This window comes from Colletotrichum navitas, assembly GCF_030913465.1.
Source record: "Colletotrichum navitas strain CBS 125086 chromosome Unknown LY79scaffold_3, whole genome shotgun sequence".
Lineage (NCBI taxonomy): Eukaryota > Fungi > Ascomycota > Sordariomycetes > Glomerellales > Glomerellaceae > Colletotrichum > Colletotrichum navitas.
This window is the reverse complement of record NW_026850549.1, coordinates 824,762-849,877: the sequence shown is the minus strand read 5'-3', so window position 1 is coordinate 849,877 and position 25,116 is coordinate 824,762. Positions and strand designations below refer to the sequence as shown.

At 54.6% G+C, this 25,116-nt stretch overlaps 8 protein-coding genes across 8 annotated transcripts; 5 read left to right on the top strand and 3 right to left on the bottom strand.

Moving 5' to 3' along the window:
• Positions 1–193: 193 nt before the first annotated feature.
• LY79DRAFT_575658 (ribosomal proteins L2 domain-containing protein) lies at positions 194–1,298 on the top strand (the record flags this gene model as incomplete). Its single annotated transcript, XM_060559721.1, has 4 exons — positions 194–205; positions 387–446; positions 515–983; positions 1,072–1,298. The coding sequence occupies 4 exons, from the start codon at positions 194–196 to the stop codon at positions 1,296–1,298; spliced, it is 768 nt and encodes a 255-aa protein (XP_060419778.1).
• Positions 1,299–2,328: 1,030 nt separating this feature from the next.
• LY79DRAFT_505346 (pfkB family carbohydrate kinase) lies at positions 2,329–3,636 on the top strand (the record flags this gene model as incomplete). The annotated part of the gene is made up of 3 exons (XM_060553613.1): positions 2,329–2,377; positions 2,511–3,465; positions 3,600–3,636. 3 exons carry the CDS (start codon positions 2,329–2,331, stop codon positions 3,634–3,636), a joined length of 1,041 nt encoding a protein of 346 aa, XP_060419777.1.
• Positions 3,637–4,168: 532 nt separating this feature from the next.
• LY79DRAFT_665644 (telomerase activating protein Est1) lies at positions 4,169–7,229 on the bottom strand (the record flags this gene model as incomplete). The annotated part of the gene is made up of 4 exons (XM_060563099.1): positions 4,169–5,964; positions 6,013–6,884; positions 6,943–7,053; positions 7,192–7,229. 4 exons carry the CDS (start codon positions 7,227–7,229, stop codon positions 4,169–4,171), a joined length of 2,817 nt encoding a protein of 938 aa, XP_060419776.1.
• A 1,174-nt stretch (positions 7,230–8,403) lies between these two features.
• LY79DRAFT_586553 (zinc finger protein) lies at positions 8,404–9,239 on the top strand (the record flags this gene model as incomplete). Its single annotated transcript, XM_060560656.1, has 2 exons — positions 8,404–8,757; positions 8,814–9,239. The coding sequence occupies 2 exons, from the start codon at positions 8,404–8,406 to the stop codon at positions 9,237–9,239; spliced, it is 780 nt and encodes a 259-aa protein (XP_060419775.1).
• Positions 9,240–9,496: 257 nt separating this feature from the next.
• Positions 9,497–10,000, bottom strand: LY79DRAFT_586552 (G10 protein; the record flags this gene model as incomplete). The annotated part of the gene is made up of 3 exons (XM_060560655.1): positions 9,497–9,640; positions 9,702–9,951; positions 9,984–10,000. 3 exons carry the CDS (start codon positions 9,998–10,000, stop codon positions 9,497–9,499), a joined length of 411 nt encoding a protein of 136 aa, XP_060419774.1.
• Positions 10,001–10,392: 392 nt separating this feature from the next.
• LY79DRAFT_665642 (complex 1 protein) lies at positions 10,393–11,219 on the top strand (the record flags this gene model as incomplete). The annotated part of the gene is made up of 5 exons (XM_060563098.1): positions 10,393–10,435; positions 10,490–10,551; positions 10,688–10,834; positions 10,967–11,077; positions 11,208–11,219. 5 exons carry the CDS (start codon positions 10,393–10,395, stop codon positions 11,217–11,219), a joined length of 375 nt encoding a protein of 124 aa, XP_060419773.1.
• A 153-nt stretch (positions 11,220–11,372) lies between these two features.
• On the bottom strand, positions 11,373–12,340 carry LY79DRAFT_208669 (DNA-directed RNA polymerase). The gene is made up of 4 exons (XM_060551522.1): positions 11,955–12,340; positions 11,775–11,866; positions 11,613–11,689; positions 11,373–11,511 (listed from the first exon to the last, which is right to left on the bottom strand). The coding sequence occupies exons 1-4, from the start codon at positions 12,102–12,104 to the stop codon at positions 11,402–11,404; spliced, it is 429 nt and encodes a 142-aa protein (XP_060419772.1). The 5' UTR covers positions 12,105–12,340; the 3' UTR covers positions 11,373–11,401.
• Positions 12,341–21,389: 9,049 nt separating this feature from the next.
• Positions 21,390–22,742, top strand: LY79DRAFT_586551 (uncharacterized protein; the record flags this gene model as incomplete). The annotated part of the gene is made up of 2 exons (XM_060560654.1): positions 21,390–21,592; positions 21,662–22,742. 2 exons carry the CDS (start codon positions 21,390–21,392, stop codon positions 22,740–22,742), a joined length of 1,284 nt encoding a protein of 427 aa, XP_060419771.1.
• Positions 22,743–25,116: the final 2,374 nt, after the last annotated feature.

Sequence of the window (25,116 nt, the reverse complement as noted above, 5' to 3'; positions counted from 1 at the left end):
AAGAATTCTGAAGGAACAGTCGCTATGCACGTGACGGGCTCGGTTAATGGAACGAGCCAGTGTGGGGCCCAGGGCACACTTTCCCGGCCCACGACCTCCTTCTCTAGCAAAATTGTTTCGAGGTGACTTTTGAAATCCCCAACTCACCACCGACGACAACACCTAGCCCTCCGAACGCCAGAGGACAGCCAAGATGGGTCGCGTTGTAAGTAATTGTTCTATTCAACACTCGATTTCATAACAAATTCGAAAACAATGGCGCATATTCGACTTTACTGCCGGTCGCCGCGCCCGATATTGATCGATTTCGAAACCCACGAACATTTTTCTTCGCGATGGACTTGTGGCGTATGGGACACAATGAGTGCTGACAATCTCTCTCCCAGATCCGTAACCAGAGAAGGGGCCGTGGCTCTATCTTCACGGCCAATACCCGCCTGAACAAGGTGAGATCCGATCCTATCGAACCCCCGCGACACGACGACAGTTTGTTCCTAACGAAATTGTTGTGCAGGCCCCTGCGAAGTTCCGCAACCTCGACTATGCCGAGAGACACGGATACCTTCGCGGTATCGTGAAGGACATCATCCACGACCCCGGCCGTGGCGCTCCCCTTGCCCAGGTCGTCTTCCGCGACCCCTACAAGTTCAAGCAGCACACCGAGACCTTCATCGCCAACGAGGGCATGTACACTGGCCAGTTCATTTACGCCGGAAAGAAGGCCGCCCTGACCGTCGGCAACGTCCTGCCCCTTGGCTCCATGCCTGAGGGTACCGTCGTCTCCAACGTTGAGACCAAGATCGGTGACCGTGGCACCCTGGGTCGCACCTCCGGCAACTACATCACCATTATCGGCCACAACCCCGATGAGGGCAAGACCCGCATCAAGCTCCCTTCCGGCGCCAAGAAGGTCGTCCACTCCGAGTCCCGCGGCATGATCGGTATTGTTGCCGGCGGTGGCCGTACCGACAAGCCCCTCCTGAGTACGTTTTGGCCCCTAGTTGTGGATGGGTAAAGACTGCGAAAAGACGCAGTCAAAGAGAACAACAACCCACTAACAGTCATCTACAGAGGCTTCTCGCGCCAAGCACAAGTTCGCCGTCAAGCGTGGTGCCAACTGGCCCAGAACTCGTGGTGTTGCCATGAACCCCGTCGACCATCCCCACGGTGGTGGTAACCACCAGCATATTGGTAAGGCCTCGACCATCTCCCGCTACGCCGTCCAGGGACAAAAGGCCGGTCTTATTGCTGCGAGACGGACGGGTCTGCTTCGTGGTACCCAGAAGACGAAGGATTAAAGGTCAGCATAGTTTGGCTGGATTTCAGGGTTCCATTGGGATGGTGTTACGCGGCTGGCATCTTTTGAGGGTACTCGCCAGGGCAGTTCATCTGGTAGCTCGTCGGCAAGTACTAAAAGGCATTTTGCGCATTGAATGATCACGCCATGATTCCCTACCCCCGTTACGAGAGAGGGAAGAGGACTTCAACGTACGCCGACCAAATGTGATGAAGTGAGACGCTGGGGGCTTGCGTGTGGATGAATAAGAACACAAAAACGGGGTTTGGGACAGTTGAATCAGAGTGCGGAGTAGAGTGGCCTCTGGGATCTCTCCTCCTAAATCCAGCTACCATAGGGAGTAGTTGTGGTTTTCCTCTTTTCAATTGATCGATCAGGATTTATATCAATCAATGGACCCCGTTCCGTAACAAGGAAACAGTGACTTGGCCTGTGGCATGATCTGATGGCGAGAACCATAGAAAAGGCAACTGACCGCCCGCCTCCTCGCTGGTTCGTTCCACGACAGCTTGGTATCTCTTCCGACCCCCAAACAACCCCCAAATGGACGAGTTGATTGATGATTTGACTACCCTCACCATCCTGTTGACGGATTCATCAACGGATTCTTCGCAATAATGTTCCCATGTCAGAAAGTCACCGCCTCGAGGTGTCTCACCCAATGCTGCACGTCCACCAATTCACTCTGACCGGTAACGAGAACTTTCGCAACTCGCCGCCCCACCATCCTTACCCCTGTCCTCTCATCATTAGCATCGGCAGTCCAAGCTTCTGCTGCTGCCCACGTCCCTACGCAGCAGAGTTCTCGCCCTGCCGCCGTCTCCGGTCCTGCTGCCACTGCCGCCCATCGAGGTCAAGCACGTTTCTCCTACCACCCCACCTCATCGACCAGCAACCCCACCATCACCCCCCTCCCCCTCTCGTCCAAAACTGCCCGACGGAGCACCAAAACCAAAATATTTGAGAGCTCCCACAAACTCACCCTCTTCCACACTTCCCTCATTCATCCAAGAACTCCCCAAGCAAACAAAATGACGACCCAGGATTTCCGTCTTCTCTGCCTCGAGAACCCTCTGCTTGGTAAGGGCTCGCCTATTCCCCCTTCCCATGGATGCATTGGTTTAAGCTTCGGCGATACGCCATGCAGCCCTTCCAGCAAACTTACCCCTCCCTCACGCTGAAACCGAACTTCCTCACTAACACTGCTATTCAGACATCCAAGCAGTCGGCGACGAGGCCCTCCTGCAAAAGTACGGTCTCAAGCCTAACGACGCTATCCTCGCCGAGGAGAAGCACCTTGGCATTTATGAGGACCTCCTCAACAACTATGATGCTAAGCTCATCGCCGGCGGCGCCGCCCAGAATACGGCCCGTGGTGCCCAGTACATCCTTCCGCCCAACTCGGTCGTCTACATCGGCGGCGTCGGCGACGACAAGTACGCTGCCATTCTCCACGACGCTGTCAAGACGGCCGGCCTCCGCGTCGAGTACCGTGTCGACCCCAAGATCGCCACGGGCCGCTGCGGCGTTGTCATCACTGGCCACAACCGCTCCATGTGCACCGAACTCGGCGCCGCCAACCACTACGACCTTGAGCATCTGACTCGTCCCGACATCTGGAAGCTCGTCGAGGGCGCCCAGGCCTATTACGTCGGCGGCTACCACTTCACCGTCTGCCCCCCCGCCATCCAGAAGCTCGCCGAGGAGGCCGCCAAGAACAACAAGATCTTCGCCGTGAGCCTGTCGGCCCCCTTCATCTGCCAGTTCTTCAAGGACCCCCTCGACGCCAGCGCCCCTTACTGGGACTATGTCATCGGCAACGAGACTGAGGCCGCCGCCTACGCCGAGGCCCACAACCTCGGCACCACCGACCTCAAGGAGATCGCCAAGCACCTCGCCAACCTGCCCAAGGAGAACAAGCAGCGCAAGCGCGTCGCCATCATCACCCAGGGCACCGATCCCACGTTGGTTGCCGTCCAGGGCGAGGACAACGTCAAGGAGTATCCCGTCAAGCCTATCGCCAAGGAGCAGATCAACGACACCAACGGAGCTGGCGATGCCTTTGCCGGTGGTCTGATGGCTGGCCTCGTCGACGGCAAGTCGCTCGATGAGTCCATCGACATGGGCCAGTGGCTCGCTAAGCTGAGCATCCAGGAGCTTGGTCCTTCGTAAGTTTCCCTCCATCCCCAGTCACTACAATCACCTGGCTTCAGTGTATCCGTTGCTGCTGGCGCTCTACATTTAATTGCCTTCGCACAGGGCTCTGTAGGTTACTCTGCATCATTTGCTAACTGCGTTTTAGCTACCCCTTCCCCAAGCAGACCTATTCCTCTGCTTAGGCGGCGTGCCTTTAACCTAATGCCTCGAGCATTTCAGTTGCTTTGTTTAGGATAGTCTGGCGTTGAGGGGGCAAAGGGAAAACGGTTTCAACAACGGCGTTGGCTCCTGAAGAGCTTCAAACGAGTGGCAATCGCACTTGCATCAACTTGCAATCTGGGCAGGACATCTTCCACGATGTGAGCCCTGGGTCATGAGATATCGGGTAAAACAATGAAGAGGTTTGGCCGAATCATAACCAGCCAAATGACAATCCCAGACCATCGTCTCTCCATCCTCCATGTGAAATCTGTGAAATCGGTTCAAAACAGTTATCGGGGCAAGGTATAAGCAATTAGGCGATCGATCGACCGGCTTTCTTCTATATACATGTCAGCAGACGCCCGCTCATGGACTGCTTTGAGGGGAGGGGGCTTACATCACAGTAGCAAATATGACGCATTCAACTTACAACCATGCCGCTGAGAAGGCAGGGAGGGCCACGCAGGCATTGAGCGAGGCTTACCAGGAACGAATCCTGCTTTGGGGTAGGGTTCAACGACGTGTGTTCTGGCCCGAAGCGCGCTTTATCTCGTCGGCCATGACTGACTGAAGAATCATGTCGTTGTATCCGGCTGTGTAGCCGTCAGTAGCGGCACCTCCGTTCTGTCTGACCATGTTCTTGTAGTGGGTAGGATCCTCCCGCATGTCGGCGATGGGACCTCTTCCGAAAGCTGTGGTCGCGGTGTAGTTGATACCATTGCACGGAGTGCCCTGGTAGATGCCGCTTGTATTGGAAAACTGAGTTCCTGAAAGCGGCGAAAAGCTCTCCGCTGCAATATGAGCCATGTTGGGGCTTTGGGAGAACTGAGGTTGAGAACTGCTCAGCGAGCGGGCATGAGCAGATGACACTCTGGGCTGCAATGCATTAGGGTTCAGTTCCGCGTGTGGGCTTCCCCACAAACCGTAACCTGCTCCTGAGGAGTCGCGGCTCATGGATCTCGAGTCGGCCCGCTGCTTGCCAAATGCCTGCAGCAGGCGGTCTTGATGGGACGTGATGTCAGGAGTACTGGCGAAGGGCCGCTGCTGCTGTCGAGACAGGTAATGGTTCTCGCGAGCATCCGCAAAGGAGTCATCGAGCATGACATGGCCGGAGACCGAGACGTTTCTCTGTAGGTGGGCAGTGCCATCGAAGGACCGCCTAGCAGCTGCATCTCTAATGGCGCGGTCAGGCGGCGTCAGCTCCGAGTTCTTGCCCTGAGGCGTCGGGGTGTAGATCATGTTCCACGGAAGGCTTGGGAACGTTTTGGCTGTGGCGGAACCGAGTGCAGGTGGGCTGTTGGTCGGAGGCGCAACAAATATCTCGTTGGCCATGGCTGAGTTCATTCCGTACGAAGTGTCCTCGTGGCTCTCTGTGGGAGACACGTGGGCTTGAGGAGGCATCAGAAAGTCGTTGACCATGTGGAGCATCCCAGCGTCGGAGCTCAGGTCGTATTCGGATTGGCCATGGACTCGATTGCGACCTGGAGTCGGATGCGGCTGCACCTGCGGCAGTGCTGCATTGTGGGGTGCTCCGGGCGGTGCTCCGGACGATGCCGCACTTGAAGGTGTATCTCTAACGCGACCGGAATGCTGAGACCGCTCGCGATGCGCAATAGAAACCTCGGCAGTTGCAATCTTATCGACGGCTGGCCGAGGAGCGGCGGCGACGCTCGAAGGCTTTGGCTTATAGTCCTCCTCATACTTAAAGGTGAGCCCAGTCGGCGACGAGCTGTAAGTGAAGGGAAAATTCGTATCATCGTTGGCAAGGAAGAACCCGCACTTGATCGTGTCCAAGACCCTGGAAAAGGTCTCTTGAAGAGCGTCGAGCTTCAGACCGTTATAGTACTGGACCTGCGGCTTCAGGCTTCCGGTATCCTCGTCGTAGTTGAGGCGACAGCTCTGTGGCAGCTGTGGATCGCAGAGAGGAAGCATTCCTATGGCTTCCTGATCCTCGGCGAGCAGGTACGGAGCAAGTTTGAGGTCTTCGTTGCCGTACATCTCGCAAAGGCCAGTCAGTGCTTTCGCAAAGCCTCTGTACATGTCCTTTACGAAGAGCTCAGGAGTGTCTTGGGCACCCATGATCTCGGTGCGACAGGCCACCAGCCAGGCAGCGTACAGGCGAACAAACGGAAGAGTATTTTCTGTTAAAGCCGTAACTTTGTCCGCAGTGCCATCCTGTTCACCAGATGCCTGCTCTTCAATAAGCTTCTCTAGTTCCTTCTTGAGAAGCCGACAGAAAGTCATGAAGAAGCGGGCATTCAGACGCAGAATGAAGTGGGATGACCGCAAAGCAGCCTCAGTCCATTTGCCTATGACAAGTCAATAAATGGTTCTCAAATGCTGGAACTCTCACTCACTGCTGAGTTTCTTGTTAGAAGCGTAAAAGGCAGACATATTGAGCAAGACCATCTTCAAGAGCATAGGCCAAGTGTTGGGGGCCTTGATGGCAATCTCCAGATGATTGATCACTTCCTTTTCGAGCTCCTGGTAGGATGAAAAGACCTCGCCCTTGTTGAAGTGAGAATGCAGACGTACGAACCAGGCTACAAAAGCCTCCTGGGTATCGGGAGGACCGGTGCGACGTGCCGGTGTGACAGGCCCCTGGAGGCTCTTCAACTCAGCCTCAAGGTTCTGGGATGCCATTGGGTGGGGCTCTTCGATAGCCAGGGCGCGGTAGAAGTGGTATATGATATCCAAATGCTTCTTCTCATCCAGGAAGATGATGCCCATTTGGTGGTGAGCGAAGCCCGAAGTTGGGATAATGTCGTGGGCGAGGGAATAGTAGGTCAAGGCGGCCTCATAGCTGGGGACCTTGTGGCGTGCCTGCATCCGATACCGAGAGAGGTCGCCCAAGTGAATCAGCGCCGAGTGAACGTACTTGAGGATGATTTGGCGGACGGCCGGCGTGGTATTGGCCATTGGGTTCTCCTCCGGCAGTTTCTCGGCCTTGATGCCCTCAGCAATGCGCTGAAGCTCGGGAATCGGGTAGACGGCAGACAGACGCTGGACGAATGCGACGTAGAACTTTTGCGCCGTCTTCAAGAAGCCACTGTACATCCTATCGAGCTTGCGCTTCTGGACGGCGAGCTGTGACGATCTCAGACGGCCCAAAACCTTTCGATATTCGCTGTTGACGATGCTATGTGCTTGCCAGAGGTTCGAGTCGACCTTTTCGGTTGCGGAATACTCGAAATCGTGGAATATGACGTGGAGGCAGGCGAGGCGTAGACTAGAAAAACGTCAGGAAGGTATCGCAGGCCGGCCGGGGATCGTATCGGATAACGTACGAGGAAATGACACTCTCTAAGGCCTCGAAATGCTTGAGATCGTTGCCATCGGAGTCATTCTTGAGCTTCTCGACCTCCTTTTGTAGGTGCTTGCGAAGTTTCTGGGCTTGGCTAAAGTTGGGAGGGGTCAGCAATGGAGAGCGAGTGCCCAGGATCGCATCAATCCCGAGGAATCCAGACAAAGTGCGCAGGCCTAACCAGGCAAGAGACTTGGCGCCAGCACTAAGCCGAGGGAAGGAGAAAACTCACTGCCAGGCCTGCTTTGCAGCTTCGATATGGTCCGCCATCGTGGGGTATGACAGAGCCAGGCCCTGCAATTGGCGATGGAGGCGGGGGTGGGTGATGGTATGATGTTGCGATTATTTGCGCGATGGAGGGGGGTTGTGGAAGGTGCAGGACTCCAAAAATTCACAAAAGGAACAAAAAGAGAAGAGCCTGAAGCTACGTGCTGTGCTCACACGCTCTCGAAAACAATCTCTGAGTGCGCGCGCAATCCATAACTTGGTTGTGGGCAAGCGCTTCGTGAACGGTGAGGTCGGGTCGAGGGCAAAGGCGACAATGGCGATGGGTGCGCTGGTGGTGAGATTGGGGCGACGTTAACTCCAAGGCTTGTTGTGGTGGCACGTACTCGGGGTGATAAAATCGGCGAGAAAAACATTGGGTGGAGGTTAAGAGGGAAGGAGCGGCAAGCAATGCGCCACCCAAAGCAGACATTCAAAAGGGAGGCAAACACACAGACGACAGTGCAGGACGACAGTGGCAGACAGAGACGGCGACAACAGCAGCGCGGCAGAGGAGGGAGAGGGGAGAAGGGGGGAAAAGATGGTGATGTTGGGTCTCAATGAAGGGACGCGCGAACTTGGCTCAATGGGCGTTAAAGTGTGTTGTTCCCTCCTACCCGCCTTAGGAAATCAGTTATTTTTTTATGGAGCCCCTCAACAGCTGCCAATGTCTCTGGCCCGTGCCCTTGGGGATTGGTCCCTACGTTCGGCACCTCAACTCCCTAACTTCCAGGCTGTGCACAGCCTCTCCTGACCCTCCGTCAGTGAGCCTTGTGTCTTTGTTAGCTTTGTGAGGAGCCCCGGCCCCTTGCTTGCAGCAGCTGACGCTGATGAATGATGAATGATGACTGGACCAACTGGCATTCTGTACTTCTGTCTTTGACCTGTCAATGCCCCACCACGGCCCCGACCCTGGACTGCCCGCCGCCCGACACAACATACGATTCGATCCCATTATCGTCATTTGCCTTTGTCTTGTGGCTTGCCGACTTGCTCAGGCACCAAACAGCCATGATTTGGAATATCTAGGACCACCACATCAAACCTTTCGTCTCATCCCTGTTCCTGCCCATTCCTCGCAAACCCCGATCTCAGCAATCCAACTCAGCAAGGTAGCTTGGGGGATTCCGTGGTGATCTGCAAGTAATAAACCCCCTCTGTTTGGCCAACCTCACTGAAGATGAAACGCTCACGAGAGGCCGAAGAGGAGCAGCCCTTCTCTGGCTATTCGGCAGACGAGTATAGTAGTCCAGGGACGCCCGAGGCAGATGACCGCCTTGCCAAGTTTACAGAACTGGACCCTTCGGCCGAAACAGCACTCGAGGACTTTGCGATGAAATGCTCCATGCCACCTCACAGAGAGGTCCTCACTTTCAAATCGTACGACGAGTATGAAGCGCATTACGTGAAGACGCACACCAATAGATGCCTTGAGTGTGGGAGGAACCTGCCATCGGAGCACCTGCTCAATGTACATCACGAGGAATGCCATGATTCATTCGCCGCTGTTAGACGGGAAAGAGGAGAGCACACAGTACGATTACGGTCCCCTTACCCCCGAGATTAGGACGTCACTGATTTTGCCCGCAGTATTCCTGTTTTGTTGAGGGCTGCGAGAGGAAGTGCATGTCGCCGCAGAAGCGTCGGATGCATCTTATCGACAAACACGGTTTCCCGAAAAATTACTTTTTCGCGGTGACCAAGGAGGGCATCGATGGGCGACGGTCGTTACTTGTCGAAGGCGGCCATCATCGGCGCAAGTCATCCAGCGCCTTCGGTATGACTAAGGAGTCGAAGCGCAGATCAGGCATCGAAGAGTTGTCCGCACCGCAAACCAAAGAATCACAAACAACAAGTAAGATATCGACGGAACCGACACCCACCGCCTCGGTGACAAAAGAGCGTCCAGACACGGAAATGGACGACCTTGCCGGCGCCATGTCAGCACTGCAATTTGTCCCAAACAGCGTGCGGTTTGGAAGGGGTGGTGGGCGGGCAGGGTTTGCAAAACGATAAGACGGCCCCTGTTAAACGATGAAAACGTCACGATGCATAGTACTACTTCGATTAGCGTTCAGGCAATGATGATACCAAAACGGTCAATTGAAAGGATCACTACCTCTTTGCGGCAAAGTCATGACCCGAGTGATCGTACCCTGGGTCTGAATCATCCCCCCATACCAAGCGCCAAACGCCAGTCCTCCGCGGCTGGAAGCCTCGCGGAGATGATTTTCCCCTCAATAAAATTCTTTTGAGCGGCTGCACATGAGCTTCTAGTCACTGGAAGCGCAGCCGTGGCAGCCACAGTTGACGCATTGGACCTCCTGGTCTTCCTTAAGCTGGGCTTTCGGGACACGGCATATACACGTTGAGTTGAAGTTGGTCTCCTTGGTCTGGACGCAGCGCAGGCAGCAGAGCTTTCGTGGCCGTTAGCATCAGTTTGTTAAAAGATGATGGGGGGGGGGGGCATTTTCGTACCTTCTCGTAGCCCTGCTTCTTCCACTTGGCGATCAGCATGGCATCAGCGTACCCGTTTTTCAACAGCCACTCGTACAGTTGCTTGCTGATGGCCTCCTTCTCGTAGTACAGGTCGTAGATGTATCTGCTCCGCGTGTGGGCGATTTGGAAGATCTCCCACTGCGCCTGGTGCTTCGGCCCCGTCGGCGGCGGCTTGTTCTGGGCGTCCTTCATTTTGTTCTGGAAGATTAGGAGCTGGTCCTCGATGTCGCTGAAGCCTTCTGGGGCGGCTTGCGTTTCGACGATCGCAGAGGAGGCATTTTGGATGGTTGAATTTGGTGAATCTCCGGTCAAAAGAAACCTTCGTAGTGGCTTGGAGTATACGGGAGATTCTTCGAGGTTCGGTCGCGCCGCAGTCGTATGCTGAGTGACGAAGGCGTTGATGTTCGAAGACCAATAATGTAGTGGGGCAAAAGGTTCCGATAATCACTTATCGAACCCGCCTTGCCTGCCCATCTGCGCGCTAAGGGCGGCTACGCTAGCGCCAGGTACTCGCGTCCGCTGACTAAGGAAACGCACGTGATTGGGCGGCTCTTCTCCAACACTGGATTGGGGAGCTTTACCAAGATTCCCGACGACGAACTGAACGGCCGCCGGCAAGCACGCAGCAGCAACCCGCTCCCCCTCCTTCAACAGCATCCCCGCGCTCACCATGGCCATCACACCGACCCAATTCGCAAAGACGACCAGGCAGTGTGAGTGCCGCGTCCCAATTGAGCCCCGAGGCCTTCCACTGATCCCTTGAGCAGCGGCCAACTGGAACGACGCAAAGCGCCGGGTTCTCTCCTCGTACAGAGAATGGATCCGAGCTGTATGTTTCTCCTTCCGGTTCCTTTCGGTTGCCTTCCGATAGCCTGTCAACGGGCGATGCGATTGACGAACCGAACGGTCCTCAGCTGAGCTGAGGAGACCAAGGGCACCGTGCTAATCAGGTGATGCGATACCAGGCGCCCGAGATCCAGACAATGTACAACGTCCCCCTGCCCGTGTCTGTCCTCCGCACCCGGATACGCGAGGAGTTTGAGCGCCACAGGTTCGCCAAAAAGCTGCCCGTTGTGGATGTCCTTCTCTTCAAGAGTCACGCCGAGTACCAGGTATGGAACCGACCGCCCCTGCCTAGCGTAGGGTAAACGAACGGGAGGGGAGAGAAAGAGGACCTCGATTGCGACAAAACATAGGGCGGGAAGAGAACCGAACAAGGGCTGACGTTTGACATGCGATTGTAGGAGACAATGAACTTCTGGAAGCAGACCACGCACGTCATGTCCTACTTCAAGGAGGAGAACTTCAGAGGAGACAAGCGGTTGCCCAACAATTTTATGACCGGATTCTTGGAGGTAAGTCGTGATGGCGGAAAAACGGTCACAAGGGGCAAGAGCTCTACTTGGGAGACACGAAGAATGGCGGACAGGGCTGAAAGCGCCAGGCTAACTTGGTTCTTGACTCACATGCTAACCAAACGTCTAGGGCCGCAACTAAGAGCGCTGAATGGAATTAGAGCTCGTGTACATAACATACAACAGTTTCAAAAAACACTTCCCGCAAAGCAACACGATAACTCCAATTGGGCACTCTGTCTCTGTCTCTTTTCTCTATGCCATTGATGATCCCTAAACGCCTATTATTCTTGACATGTCAAAGGAATAAAACAAAAAGACCCGCTACGAGCGGCCAAACTCCTCCTTGGCGCGGATGAACTCCTCGGCGACGGTGTCGCTGAGGGCCTGCAAGTCCTTGAGACCCTTTTGCAGAGCCGAAACTGCGGTGCCATCTGGGCGGAGGTCAGCATGGGTTTAGGGACGTCCCGGAAATGAAGGTGATAACATGATGGAGGGGAGAGTGACGGTGAGGGTGAGGGCGGGGGATGCTCACCGTAGGTCTGGATTCTAATGTTCATCTTGGCCTCGGAGGGGTGAGGGATGGCGTAGGCGCAGAACTCCACGTCGGGGCTGGTGGCAGTGTTAGTCCGTGTTAGGGAAAAGACTCCAAAAGGCTACTGGTCGCTGCCAAGAGTAACAGGAGGCGGCGACGTACTTCTTCATGATGATATATCTCAGCGCGTTGCCAAGCGTGTGGCCCTCGTCGATGAACTCGAACGATGCGGCTGTGTCCGTCGAGCCAGGCAGCTGTTGGAACTGTCAGTTCCCATCCCACCTCACATGACGAAGCCCCCCACCTCTTTCAGGGAGATGTTGGGACAAATAGAAGACTCACAATCTTGACGCGCTGGGGCTCCTCCTCTTCCTCTTCCTCCTCCTGCTCAGGCGACCCCTCCTGCACCTCAGCCTCCTCCTCCTCCTCGGGCTGGTGAGACGTGGGCGCCTCGTCCATGGGGACGTCTTCCGAGGTGGTTCTGCCGGGCATCTCTGAAACTATGCGAAGGGTTGCTTTTACGAAAGGGTATATGTCTCTTTTTGTTTGCTATTCAACTGAAACGACAAGGGTTCGGCGCAGTGCGATTGTGATTTCCTTCTTCAGTTTTGGCCGCCGGTGGAGGTGGTTAATTTGGCTCTCACTTTCACCTCTCAAGCCTTAAAAAAAACAAGAGGTCCGTTGACTTCCACCGAATTTTTTTGATAACGGCTCCGCGGATCGAAATTGATAAGCTGCCAGTTGGCGCCGCCACAGCTGCTAGTGGGTCTCACCCGGTGCCAGCCGGGCACCATCGCATCGGCATATTACCTAAGCACGAACTTTGCTTCCCATGCGTCACATTGCCATTGCCATCGCCGCAGCACTTAAGCGCCACAACTGATAAATGGTGGGAAACCCATCTCGCATTCAAGGACATCAAGTACGTCGCCCGGAAGTTGCATTCGCGTGCACAAGCCTCGAGCCCGTCCAACGGGGGGCGGAAAAGACAGAAAGCCATCCATTTTCCTCCGGTGTCTTCCAGGTTTGCACATGCCAAGAGGGAAGCCCAGCGTCAAACTAGCTTTCGCCGGTTGCGACTCATCCACCAAACCGCTCACAATGCGGTTGCTTGGTGGGCTTTTTGTCCTTGAAGGGGGAGACAAACACGGACAAGAAAAGGATGCGTGGCGCGCGGCAAGATGCAGTCGACAGGCGAACAAGCGATACCTGAAGCAAGGGGATGACGGCTAACTGGTCGGCTGCAACGAATGGGACGCCCTCGAAAAAGATGTTGCCTCCCCCCCCCTCCCCCCTTCTCTTTTTCTTGAGAGCAAAACCGCTGGGTCTGTCTGTCTGTGTGGTATGGTGGCGCGCTGCTTAATTCCCTCGAGCTTGGGCTCGTCGATCAAAGAGCATCCATCATCTTGCATTTGTCGTTAGCCTATCCTGAACCGCGTCTCCGCTTAGCGTGTAGAGACTATTGGACCGAACAAAGTCTGCCTCCGTCTCAGTCACAAGTCGCAAGCAGCGAGACAGTCGGTATCTAAGGAATGAAAAGGGGCCGCGACAAGTAAGCAAGTCATTGCCTTTCTCCGACGAGACATCTACAAACTGCCCTCGATTTTGAACATGACCGCCGCCCACGGTGCGGTTTTTTTTTTCTTCTTCGATCCGATTGTCGGGTTCCCGGCTGTCGACGTCTCGGGCGAGGCAACATGGCAGGACCCTAACCGCATGCATCGTCCACGGGCCATATGACTCCCGCGTGGGCGCTGAGGGCCTTGGATGTCTGCCCTACCTACGTAAGCCCGCATACACGTAGGGGAGGCACGCGGGGGTTAACGGCGGGATTAAACGCATTGTACGGATAACACACGCATCGAACATCACGAGCCCCGGAAACCACTACTACAACACAAGCAGGGGGCACGTTGAAGAGGAGGGGACAGAAACACCTGATGGTGGCCCTAGGGCCCTAGAGTTAAGCCAAAGCGCAATGCAGAGAAGGCCCCCTTCTTTGCCAGGCCGAGCAAAGCCCCGTCTCGGTTTCTCCCCCGCCCGGTCAGACGACCTGGGTTCGGATTGTATTGTTGGCTTGCCAGGCTGCTGCCCGCCCGAACTTCACACTTTTCGTGATCGACCAGCGCTGTCACATCAGAAACAAGTGTTGATTGGCCGATGACCGCCCATCTCGTTTCAAGACAAGGCAGGTTCGCCAATGTGATTGGTTCGTTTCTTCCGTCCTCAAACCGGAGCCCAGTAAGTGGGTTTGGCCACCAGGGATGGCGATGAGAACAGTGATCATCCTGGCCAACCAGGAGGCGGATCCGCACCTAGTCGCATGGGCTGACGGATCGTTTTGTAGGATGATGAGCAAGAATCCATGGTGAATCGTCTGTGGGCTCCCCTAGTCCTTCTGAAGAGATGGATTGGAGGCGGGAGAAACAAGGAAGGGGAAGAGAGGTTTACGTGTAGAGTGTTGTACCGAGGAAAGAGAAGTCTCGGCAAATGAAGGGAGCCACCAGTGTTGTCACAAGCCGAATAACGACGTTGCCTTCCATTCTTATGCCGCCGCGGTACGGCCATAATGAGGGTGAGGATGTGGTTTATCCAGCGGGACCAAGGAACAGTGGCGGAAAGAAAGGCTGGTAGTTCCGAAAACGATGAGGAAGCAAAATTTAGGGGGATGTAACATCAACGACGAACCTGGAACTGTGGTGGAGATCTCGGGGATGGTGTGTCATTAGTGAAAATGGAAGGGGTGAATTACATAGTCGCAAAATAGAACAGACGAAGGTCGATATTGGGCTGAGGACAGCGTTCCCGAAAGCCGGCGGATTAGTAGGAGTCGAGTGCTGTGGTTGTACGACGTTTTTCGTCTATGAGTATATCAACCTGCGAGCCAAGTACCGTAAAGCATGGACGGACGCATGACGGGAAAGGGAGATTTGACCAGAGATTTAAAAGTGTATTTTGTATAGAATTTGTATTTTTTTTAAAATACAAGGCTTTTTAGACTTAGTTATAAATATTAAATTATAAAATTAATATATATTATAGATCTTAAAATTATTACAAGGGTTATCTAATATAGTTTCTATTTTTAGTAATTATATACTAATATATACTAGTAAATACAACTTGTATTTGTATTGTATTTTTTGCCTAGCACTATACAATACATGTTAGTGCCTATACTAAAAATAGATTTCTTAAAACTAGAATAGAAAAGCGGGGCTACTTCCTAAAAAGGAAATAAAAATATTAATAAATCAAGAAAAAAAAGCTTTATCTAAACCTTATTTTACTTTATTTTTATATAGCTTATATAAGCCTTTATAATTACTAATACTTTTTTACTACACTATAAAGGTCTTAACACTTGTATAGAAACCTTGTATTTTTTTTTAGAACTCTGGATTTGACACTCAGCGGGAGGTGGCGCTGCCATCGGTGACGACGACGACGTGGAGAAGGTTGGAACTCTCCGACTCGTATTCTCTTCTCTTCACTCATCAACTTCATGCTCATGGTACGTGCGCGTGTGCCACATCTCAACTCAGCCTCTGGATCGAGGTACACATGAGGGGCTGGTGACACATGTGGGTTTGCGGCTTACATAGTGTAGTGTAGTAACGGTCGTGGGATATGGCCGGGATCGTCAGGGACGTTTGAACACGGATGTTCCTCCCCCCTGTTCTGCCTCGCCTACAGTAGCTGAAGCTGGAGTCGGAATTTGACGTGCGGAGAAAAAGTGTGAAAGTGACGTTGCTGTACGGATACCCGTTACCTATGTGTACATAGTACGCATGCTAACTTCAATCTCGCCAGCTCAGCCTTCAAGAGGCTCAGATGAGGTTCAATTGCTAGAGTGTTGTGTTTCAGCGATGGGCAGTCGCCCTCCGAGTGGCTACTGATCATTGTCGATGGTTATCATGCATACATAGTTGGTAGGCCGTGGGAGCACTGATGAAGTAAGACACAACTGAACACGCGATCTGAATACGAAGACAGTCTGGTCTCGCACACACAAGCACGACTAGCAGCGCGGCAACGAGAAGCAATCAGAGTCGAGGGACTAACTTTGCTTTCTGGTTAGTGGGAACACCGCCTTTGGGCCCGACAAGACGGGACCATATTGTTGGCTGCCCTGCTGGAGCGAGCCATTGATGGGCTGATGGGGCCAGTCTGTCTTGTGAAGATTCATCCATGTGGGGTCGCTAGGTCCATCAGAAGTGACCAGGGCGTGCGGGCGGGCATGGGTGGGTGACACTGGAGGAGGGTAGGTAGAGGCACTATATTTCGCGAGTGAAAGTCTCGTTTGGAGTTTGGTCGAAATATCCCGAGCCTATCGTAGCAAATTTCAGGCGTTGCTGTTCGGTTGACAATGAATCAACTTGATCATTTGGAGTCTGCAGTCATGGGGCGCCGGCCCGCGTGTTTTCAGGGAAAATTGTAGGCCGCAATTCTCGTTAATTGAGAATCGAAAGCACCATCGCTCATGGTTCCCATGCGCTCTCTGATGAAGTCCTTCGGCTCGAGTTTCTGACAGTGAGGCAAGATGTTGCCGTTGCGATTCGTACAGGCTTATACAAGTAAGGTGTTTTAGAGTCCAGATACTGCAAGCAGGCTAGTCATTTTTTAGTCTTGCCCGCCTTCTTCACACCTGCCGACAGCGCGCCGGCGCCACCTGTTCGGGTTCTCTCTTGGGGGCCGTATTGCCCTTCACGCCCGCCTGATAGCAGACGAGTGCCATGCATCGACGCCTCGACTAGTTTGGCCCGCAGACGGTTTGCGGCGCCGGCATACGGCGAAGGCGAGCAGCTGGGTTAATATCACGTCGACAACTATTAGGAGGTAGGAAATGGCCAGCAGCAGGTATGTAAGAGCACAGGCACAGACATCAAGCGTAGGCACAGGCCACCCGGGCTGGCCGCCTTTTAGGGCTTGCAAGGGTCTGGAGACATGTCGAAAGCCTTCGAGATGACGCTTCAGAGTGGTCTACATTCTGCGACAGCGGCATGCCGACAATAGAGTGGCTGATAGCCGCCCCACGTCGTTTGGCCCACTGAAAGCATAGCATATATGACGTCTCAGTGGTGGGAAAGGCACACAATCCGTACAGCATGGGGTTCCGTACAGCATGGGATGAGACGGCGGTGAAAGCAATGGGCGTTTCTGTGCACTGCTATGTGCCTGTGTGTTGTGGCGGTTGAAACAACCGAGTCCCGGTTCTGGCTGCTCGGCTGGGCCTGTCACCCAGGGCAGACGAGCTGGGGGCGGAGTCGCAAGCGCAACTACATAGGCAATGGTGGGCAAAGATACGTGGTACGTACGTTTGTACGTACGTTCAATGGGGGGGGGCCGATAGTGGGATACTGGTGGTCGTGATCTGTGTCAATCGTTTCTACTGGTTGTTGCGTGTCAAGCTGCGCGTCCCTCGGCTGGGAACGAAGAAGCACGGCGAAGCCATGGACGGCGATGTGAGGAAAAAGAGTCATCCAGGTCGGGGTTCGGAGGTCTTGGCCGGCCGAGAGAGAGAGGCCCGATTATTAGGGCCTCTGCTCAGAGGTAATGTGCGGCAAAGTCAACCGAGCCAGACACACTGACACCAAGGCAAAGCCAGGAATCACCGTTGTTCGCAGAAAGAGAGAGAGAGTTGGGGGCCCCGCCGTTAATGTTTCCGTCTGGTCTTTTTTTGTTCTCGACGATGTGCGTGCCCGCTGCGCCTTGGAGATCGAAAGATGGTGTGGTGTGCCTTATTTCGCTCGACTCGATCTCGACACGAGCATCCAACTGTGGAGCAGGAAGGAGAGCGGCGGTTTAGCTTCCGACGAGCCTTGCTTGTCTTTGATAGAGCGCGGTAATGACGGGAGGGTTCGTGGAAGGCGGAGGCAACGCGGGGCCGGGGGACAAGTTGAGCGGCAGGCAGACAGGTCAGAGACGAGTAGGCAACGGTGAAGGTGTAAATTCGCGATTCTGGGCGGCAGGCCTGGGGTGCATACAACGAAGGTATTGTTTCGCAGCAGGACAATCATCGTCCGGTGTTGTCCAAGGCCAATCCATGGTGCCAATCTGTGTCAAGCTTAGGTAGGTAGTTTATGTCAATCCTGACAATCTCTGATGTCTGGCCAGGGAGATCCGAGGAAAAACGAGGGTGGCTCGAGTGTTGCAGGATTGGTCGGTATCGAACCCAATCAGAAACAATAGTCTGGTTTTTCTGCTGCAGCCCCCGTGCGCCAGTTGTCACGGCCTTGCCAGCATGCAGTTGAGTTGTCGGAAGGTACCTGAGTATGCAACTGGCACGCCCAACAGCGTACTCCCACTCACCCGCTAGGGTACCTACCTAGGTAGCTAGCTAGCTAGCTACCCATCGACCGCTACTATCTACCGTGGTAATGTACCTAAGGTAGGCAGGCAAGCACGACGCACACCGTCTCTCTCTCTCTCTCTCTCTCTCTCTCTCTCTCTCTCTCTCTCTCTCTCTTCGTCCTTGATGCGTACCGTACTAATCATGCAAGGCACGTCAGGCACGCTGGCAAAGGTACCTCGCCTTAGCTTTCTCGTGGCATGGCATGGCATGGCACGGCGGCTTCAAGCTCTAGTAGTAGCAGCCCAGCGCCCATCCGTCGTTCTTTCGGGGGGTCCGGCTACAACCACTACCGGTATCTATGTAATCCATGTACACTATGCCATCGGGTGGTCACGGCCCCAGGCCCCATCTCGCGCATGAGCTTGATGATCGATCTGAGGTGTTTAACTGGTGTCTGCTATTAGGAGTAGTATCCGTTTCTGGCTGAGATGGATGACTGATCAGCCAGTGCCCCAGTCCCAGTTCCTGTCATCCCGTCGTGTTCCTTTCCCGAATAGGAAGTGTGGGCTGTGTGGGAGTCGGGGCCAGCTTCCAGGGGACCAGACCAGCGATCCCACGAGAGACAGGAATGCGCGAGAATATGTGAGAGAGTCTAGTGTATCCGTATGGATACCAAGTACAAGGTACGAATCCCTGGACAGGAAAAGAGGACCCCTCCTGGGAGGGGGTGGGCCATCATCACATCAATGTAAAACAGGCCTACCTACGGAGGTTGGGCGGCGGCGCCCCCTTCCACCGTACATATTCTCCACCCCTTGATACCGACCTACCTAAACTATCTCACATACCACCTACCTTAGTGTTTCTTTCCAGTGATCAGGTAGGTAGGTAGGTAGGTATCTACCCAGGTAATCTAGATACCTTAGTAGGTAGTTTAGGTGCGAGTCCTGGGTTGAGTTGTCCACAACAAGGCAGCAATCGCCATGACACTCTCCACCACTGTTGCTACACGAACCAACTAACTGCTGGAGTAGCCAGCTTTCTCAAGCACCCAGACCCAATGCCGTCACCCAAAATGCTGTTGCTGTTGCGCCTGACACTCGGTTATGCTTCACCAGGCGGAGGTGGCCTGGGCGGGAAGAGTCAAATCGAAAGAGAAATAGACGAGTCTGCCATCCAATCAGTCTCGTCCTCTGCATAACGACTGACCGACTAGATTCCGAGCAGGTCTAGAAACCTAGACTGCACCACCACCACCATCACCACCACCACCACAAACAACATCCGCGGTTGGCCGTGATGGTTTGTATGGCTTAGATGGAACGGTCGAGGCTGAGGGTCGAATCGATGGATGGCTGCCCTGCACCTAATTAGCTGTCTGCAACTACCTGAAGCTGCAATCGTTCCGTCCGCAAGTGGCATGTACAAATATTCCATCCCGTAAACACACGCCTCCCCTCCTCCTTCGACTACCTACCTCCTCTTCCTCTTCTTCCTCCCTCACCTTTCTCCTTCACAGAACAAGCGTTAATCGCACTTCTCTTTCTGTGCACCAGCTGCTCGCCAAAGTTGATCAACACAGGCAGGCACCTTGCAGTTGCTGACTGCCATGGGACTGGCTGGCTACGTACGGAGTATCCGTACTGACGACGAGGTAGATTACAGCAGTATCCGTATTATCGCGCAGTAAAACACGTCGAGCAAAATGGGCCAAGTGTGTCGGCGGAGCCATGATTGTGTCACCCCCCGGTATCCCCCTTTCATAACAAAATAAAACAATCCATACACCACTGCCCCCCTTCGCCCATCTCCATCTCCATGATCCCATCCTTCCACTTTGAGCATGTGCGTGTGCGCCTGTGTGTGTCCAAGGGCCCTGGTCGGTTCTTGATCTTCTCCATCCAGTCTCATCCCGTCGTGTCGCAGCCTTTTTTCCATGGCTACCTAGACACGCTTGTCACTGGATTGTCACCACACCCCATCTCCCGCACATCGCACCCCCTCGTTCCCTCTGCTTGCTTGCGGCCCGGACTGGCAAGAACTGGACTTGAGACTTAGGATACGACCCTTTAAACACCACCCCCCCTCCATCCTCCTTCAACTTTTGTTTTGTAACCTCGTCTCGTCCAGCGCTCGCTACCTACCTTTCTAACCTTCTTCGCCTTCCCCTACCCTGCTCTTCTTCAACTACTTCTCTCGCGTACCCCCCACCACTTCCCAGCTTTTCAAACCCTCCCGCGCCCGACCTTTTCTTACCCCGACGTCGCAGACGAAGTCTCTCGCTTCTTTTTATTTTTTGTTTTATTTTCCTTCTTCACCCAAACAAAAAACACCAGCTCCAGTCTCCCGTTGACTTGTCTCGACAACCCAACGGAAACCAACAAGACGGCCCTTCCTGCAGTCTCGCTCTGACCCGTGCCGCTTAATAAAGGATATATATATATATCAACCCTCTCAACAAAAAAGACCACCGACTTTGCCTGGCCGGAGAGGGATATTTCACTCACGAAAAGGAACCGATTCAAATCTCGGAGAGAAAAGAGCTTGACTGGGTTGATCTGCTTCCCCCTCCCTTGTCCTTGGCACTACCTGACACAAGAGCCGACTTGACGAATCCTTCCCCCATTGTCTTTGTCAATCAGTCAAATTCAAGCCCGCAACCCACCCCAAGCACCACTAATTTTTTCTATCACACACGATTGGCACTGCACACATTCCAGCCCCCGAATCGCCTCAGCACATAACAGCAGCAGCAACTTCTCGCTCTATTTTCTCGGTCGACAGCTCGTCTTTCTTCTTCCTCGGCTGTCATTACTACATTAGTCGGACCGTTGTTACATAAGACGTTATCAGCAGGACCAACCAATCTGCGTCTGCGCTCCGATTTTTTCTTGCGGCCAACAATCGCACTGCTATTGCCGCCCATCGTCACCCGGCGTTTCCACTACCTGGAAGGCTAATTCCTCTCGACCAGCCCGCTCTCGGCCATTTTCGTCGTCGAGCTCAAAGCGCAGGCTTCAGGCGTCTTTCCCAACGACCATCGCGCGTTTAAAAAAGGGAAGACTAAGGACAAAGAGTTCCAAACCAGGCCTAGCCGCCAAACAGTCGAATAAAAGTCGAGTCCTCGGCACAGGCGGTAGCCCTCGACCCGACGAGTCGCGCACCTCGCCCATTCCGCATCTCCTCCACCCTCGACCCATTAAAAATTGGAGCATCGAGCAAGGGAGAATCGCGCATCTCAATCACCCATCCATTTGACAATATCGTCAGGTCGTATTCTGTGTTCCAATCTGCGACCAGCTCCCCTCCCTCGCACATTCGCCAGCTACAGTCTAGCGACACGACGCACCTTTTTTGCATCTCAAAAGGGCAAATAGTTGGCACGGGTGCTGCATAAGCAAACCCGCCTCGGACGAAGTTTCCCCTCTTCATCCTTTCAACCCATACCAGACAGCACAGCAACTATGAGCACAGCGATCGCAATGGCTCCTTCTCCCGCTCCTCACGACAGACCGTCGTTCTCTTCTGATCACGCCCCTGCGTCTTCAGCTCAGCACGCGACTTCCTCGCCCTCCCAACAAAGAACTCTCGCTCCCACTGGAACCCCCAATGCGACGACACATCGTTCAAGCAGTGGCAGCCCCAGAGGCGCTGCCCAAGCCCCCAAATCATCACCCCCTAGCGCGTAAGTTACATCAATGATGATCACGCCTGTCTTCTCGGCGCCAGTCGGCTAACATGTGCTCTGATCTAGTTCCCGACACGCGAACGGTGCCCCGAAGATTGTCGTGAAGAAGGAGCCCAACTCCCCCGATCTTCCGACCACTCGTCACAGGCCACGCAAACTGGACCTGTCCAACAAGGGTGCTCATCCGGGCTCAAACACTCCCGGCACCGCCAGGCCCATGACCGCTCGGGAGAACCTGGGCATACAGGAAGTCGGCCTGGCATGTCTGTCGCCTGGCTTTGTGACCCAAGACCCTGTCATGAAGGAGCAGCTCCAACGCAGCATGAGCGTGCGAGACCAGCAACGCATGATCATCGAACAGAGAATGCAGCAGCAGTCGGCAAAGGGTGACGGTCCCGACACCTCTGGCAAGGACCCTGTGTCGCAATTTGCTGCCAAGACCCCCGGGTTGTCTCGCAGGAATAAGGCTCAGCTTTCCATTCTGCCGCCCTCGGCTGAATCGTTTGCCAACGAGCGCGTCATCCAGTCTGCCCCCTTGGGACACTCCTTTACTGGCCGTCAACACCCTGCACCTCTGACCCGTCACATCGCAAACCAGCCGAACACTCTGTCCAACACTTCTCACATTCACCACGTTCCCGCCAATCAGACCAACAACCGACTGCCTCCCATCAGCGATGTTTTCGGCCAGGTCTCTGGCCATCCCGAGAACGCCCCCAACTCACTGTACCCTCAAAACAGTTCGCGCCCCCCCGCAACGTCGCCCGGTCATCCTTCCCAGACACAGCAAGGCCCTCCGGCCTCTGGGCGTGCGCGGGAGTACAAGTCCGCCGAAGAGGCGCAACACGAGATTGCTGGAGGTCGCCCCGAACTCCTCCCTAAGATCGTCCACTACGGAAACACTCACCAGCCCCCTACGCCACCCTCTCCCGCCCCGGGAAGCAGACTCGCCGATCCCAGTCGCAGTGCCAGCCGGCGTCGCACCCGTGCCGAGTATGAGGACGGGAGCCCACCCTTGGGCCACGGGCCCGCTCCTCAAAGGAGAGGACCGTTCGGCGCTGGTCGGGATAGCCCCGAGAGCCAGAGAGCAAAGCGTGATGAGTTCCTCAAGCTCTGTGAAAGGGCTTGGGACCTGTTCCACTCTTAGATGTCTCGTTTCCGCGTCTCCAACTCTTCCATCGGGGAAAGACACGAATGTGTACTTCTCTCGGTTTCAATTACTAGCGGGATCCGATCCTGCCCTGTCGTCGACTCGATCTCGAATACGTTGCGTGGGCTCGGGGCGCTCTGGTTTGCGTTTTCTGTTGCTCTCTTTTGCTCGCCTCACACTGGTGACCGAAAAAATATCAGTATGAGAGGCAATGGGTCAGGGATTAATGTCTGTAACTGTCGAGAGATGCTTTGCGCACCACGGCACGTCCCTTGAATAAAACCGATCATCGCGGCATCCAGTTTCCTCACTCGAGGGCAGCGATGGACGGTTTATGCTTATAGGCCGGTGGCGGGCACGAGGCGGTTGGCGCTATTGGCTTATGGGGGCTCCTTCTATTACAATGAGGGTTTTCTCTTTTCTTCGCGGAGGAAAACATTCTCCCATTGAAGAGGGACAAGACTTGCGCCACGGGGGCGTTTATTTGCTTTGTTATTCTTGTCTTGGGTGTTATGGGAAAATGATAGGTTGGCACGAGACTCATGAGCAGAGATGGAGAATTCTTTGCATGTATTATCTTGGGGTCGTCTGCAAACGGGAGAAGGAAGGCGGCCGAGGATCATGGTCCTCTCAGTCGCGCGTCTCTTTTGTGTTTGTTTTATTCCGCACTCATGGTGCCTGCCAACCTGTGCGTGCTACTTTATTACCTTGAGCCATTCATGTATATCGGAGCAACGGATACTGGAGATTTGGCACGCAAATACAAGAAGAAGCCTGCGGGTTTCTATACAGTACACAACCTGATCTCTCCTTGTGATGTACCTATGACGGGATATGCGGTAACAGTAAACGACCATGAACGGTGCATCACAACGATGGGAGGCTTTGCAAGGCTTCCTTCCAGGTATATAGATAACGACAAACCAACACTGAGTTTGCCTGCTATTTGCTTAGAATGATAGGGGCAAATGCAACAGGAGTGTGAGAGAGAGGGCGGACATGGGGATGGTGGCGCTAAGGACATGGACAATGGAAAGGCATCACAGAGGCATGACGACCCTGGGCTGCTAGTGGCCTGTTCCTGGTCACGACTAGGGGAAAACAGAAGTAAGCTCCCCAAGTTGATGAGGAAATGATGTGGAAGGGGCACCGTTCAGCACGGCCAGCTGAAGGGACTCTGCTCAAGCGGTTAAGCGACGGAGTGCCCCGGCGTCACGGTCTCGTCGCAGGGGCATACGGCCCCTCTTTCATGGACCCGCACCTGGAGGCTTCGGAGGCTTCGGAGGCTTCGGAGTGAAGGAAGGGAAGGGGGCATGAACTCCCGTCCTGCCTCTGCGGGCCATGTGCCCGCGGGGATGCAATCGCGGCTCGACGTACGCATGAAGCGACCCCCCGGTCTGTCGCCCGTTGTCTCGGATCCGCCAGGCCCGCCCCCACCCAGAAGGGTGGGCGGGCGAGGGATACGGTAAGGGCCCTTGCGCCGAGTGCGTGCTTGGAAGGCATCGGCCCGGGTTCCACCGCTTCGGCGCTGGTGTGGGGTCCGGATCCGGGGTGGCGTAGCTCCCGAACTTTGTTTTTCTTCATTATTTTTACCTTTAGCGGTTTAGATCTGGAGGGGCATGTCTTGGCGGGGAAGGGGTTTTTTTTTCTTTTCTTTCTTTTTCCTTTGTATGTGGCTTGCACGGGACGCGCGTGCATCCCTACGAAGAGGGACTCGTCTTTCTCTGCCTTTAGCCCGCTCCCCGCAGACCTTTGCTACGCGCCGGGGCTAGAAGACCTTTGAGGGTGTGAGAGGGGTGAGTGAGCACATTTTAGGGCAGGGAGATGTGAGATTTGAGCATCAGGTAGCATGGAGGAGGATGGGGGGAGGGGGAAAACATCGATGACGCCCGGCGGTCTGGATCGACTTTGTTCCCTCCGCCTCCGCCACCGGGGGAGTCATCCGGCTCAGCCCTCCCTTCTAGACCTTTTACCAAGCTGCCGGATCTTACATGGTCCTTCCCAGAGGGTAGGGCCACGAGGCCGGGTACGGCACCAGCTGAGGGTGACCCGGCGCCTTGCCTGGCCTGGCCCGGCCCGGCCGGGTCTGGTCTGGCTTCTTGTCAGCTTCACTTCTCCGTGGGAAGGGGGGTCCATGGGGACAAGTCGATGGTGGCAAGAAAGTGTTGTGGGGGGCGAGAAAAAGGTTTTGCTCGACGAACTTCAATGTCGAAAAAAGAAGTGAGGAAAAGAGGCGGTGAATCCGGTGCGCCCCCCGGTGCTAATGACGCGCAGGCGGCTGTGCGTTGGCTCGATCCATAGCTCGGTTGCCTTCCCCTCCCCTTCCCCTCCTTCTAGACTCCAAATCCAACACCGAGATCACGATGCGCGC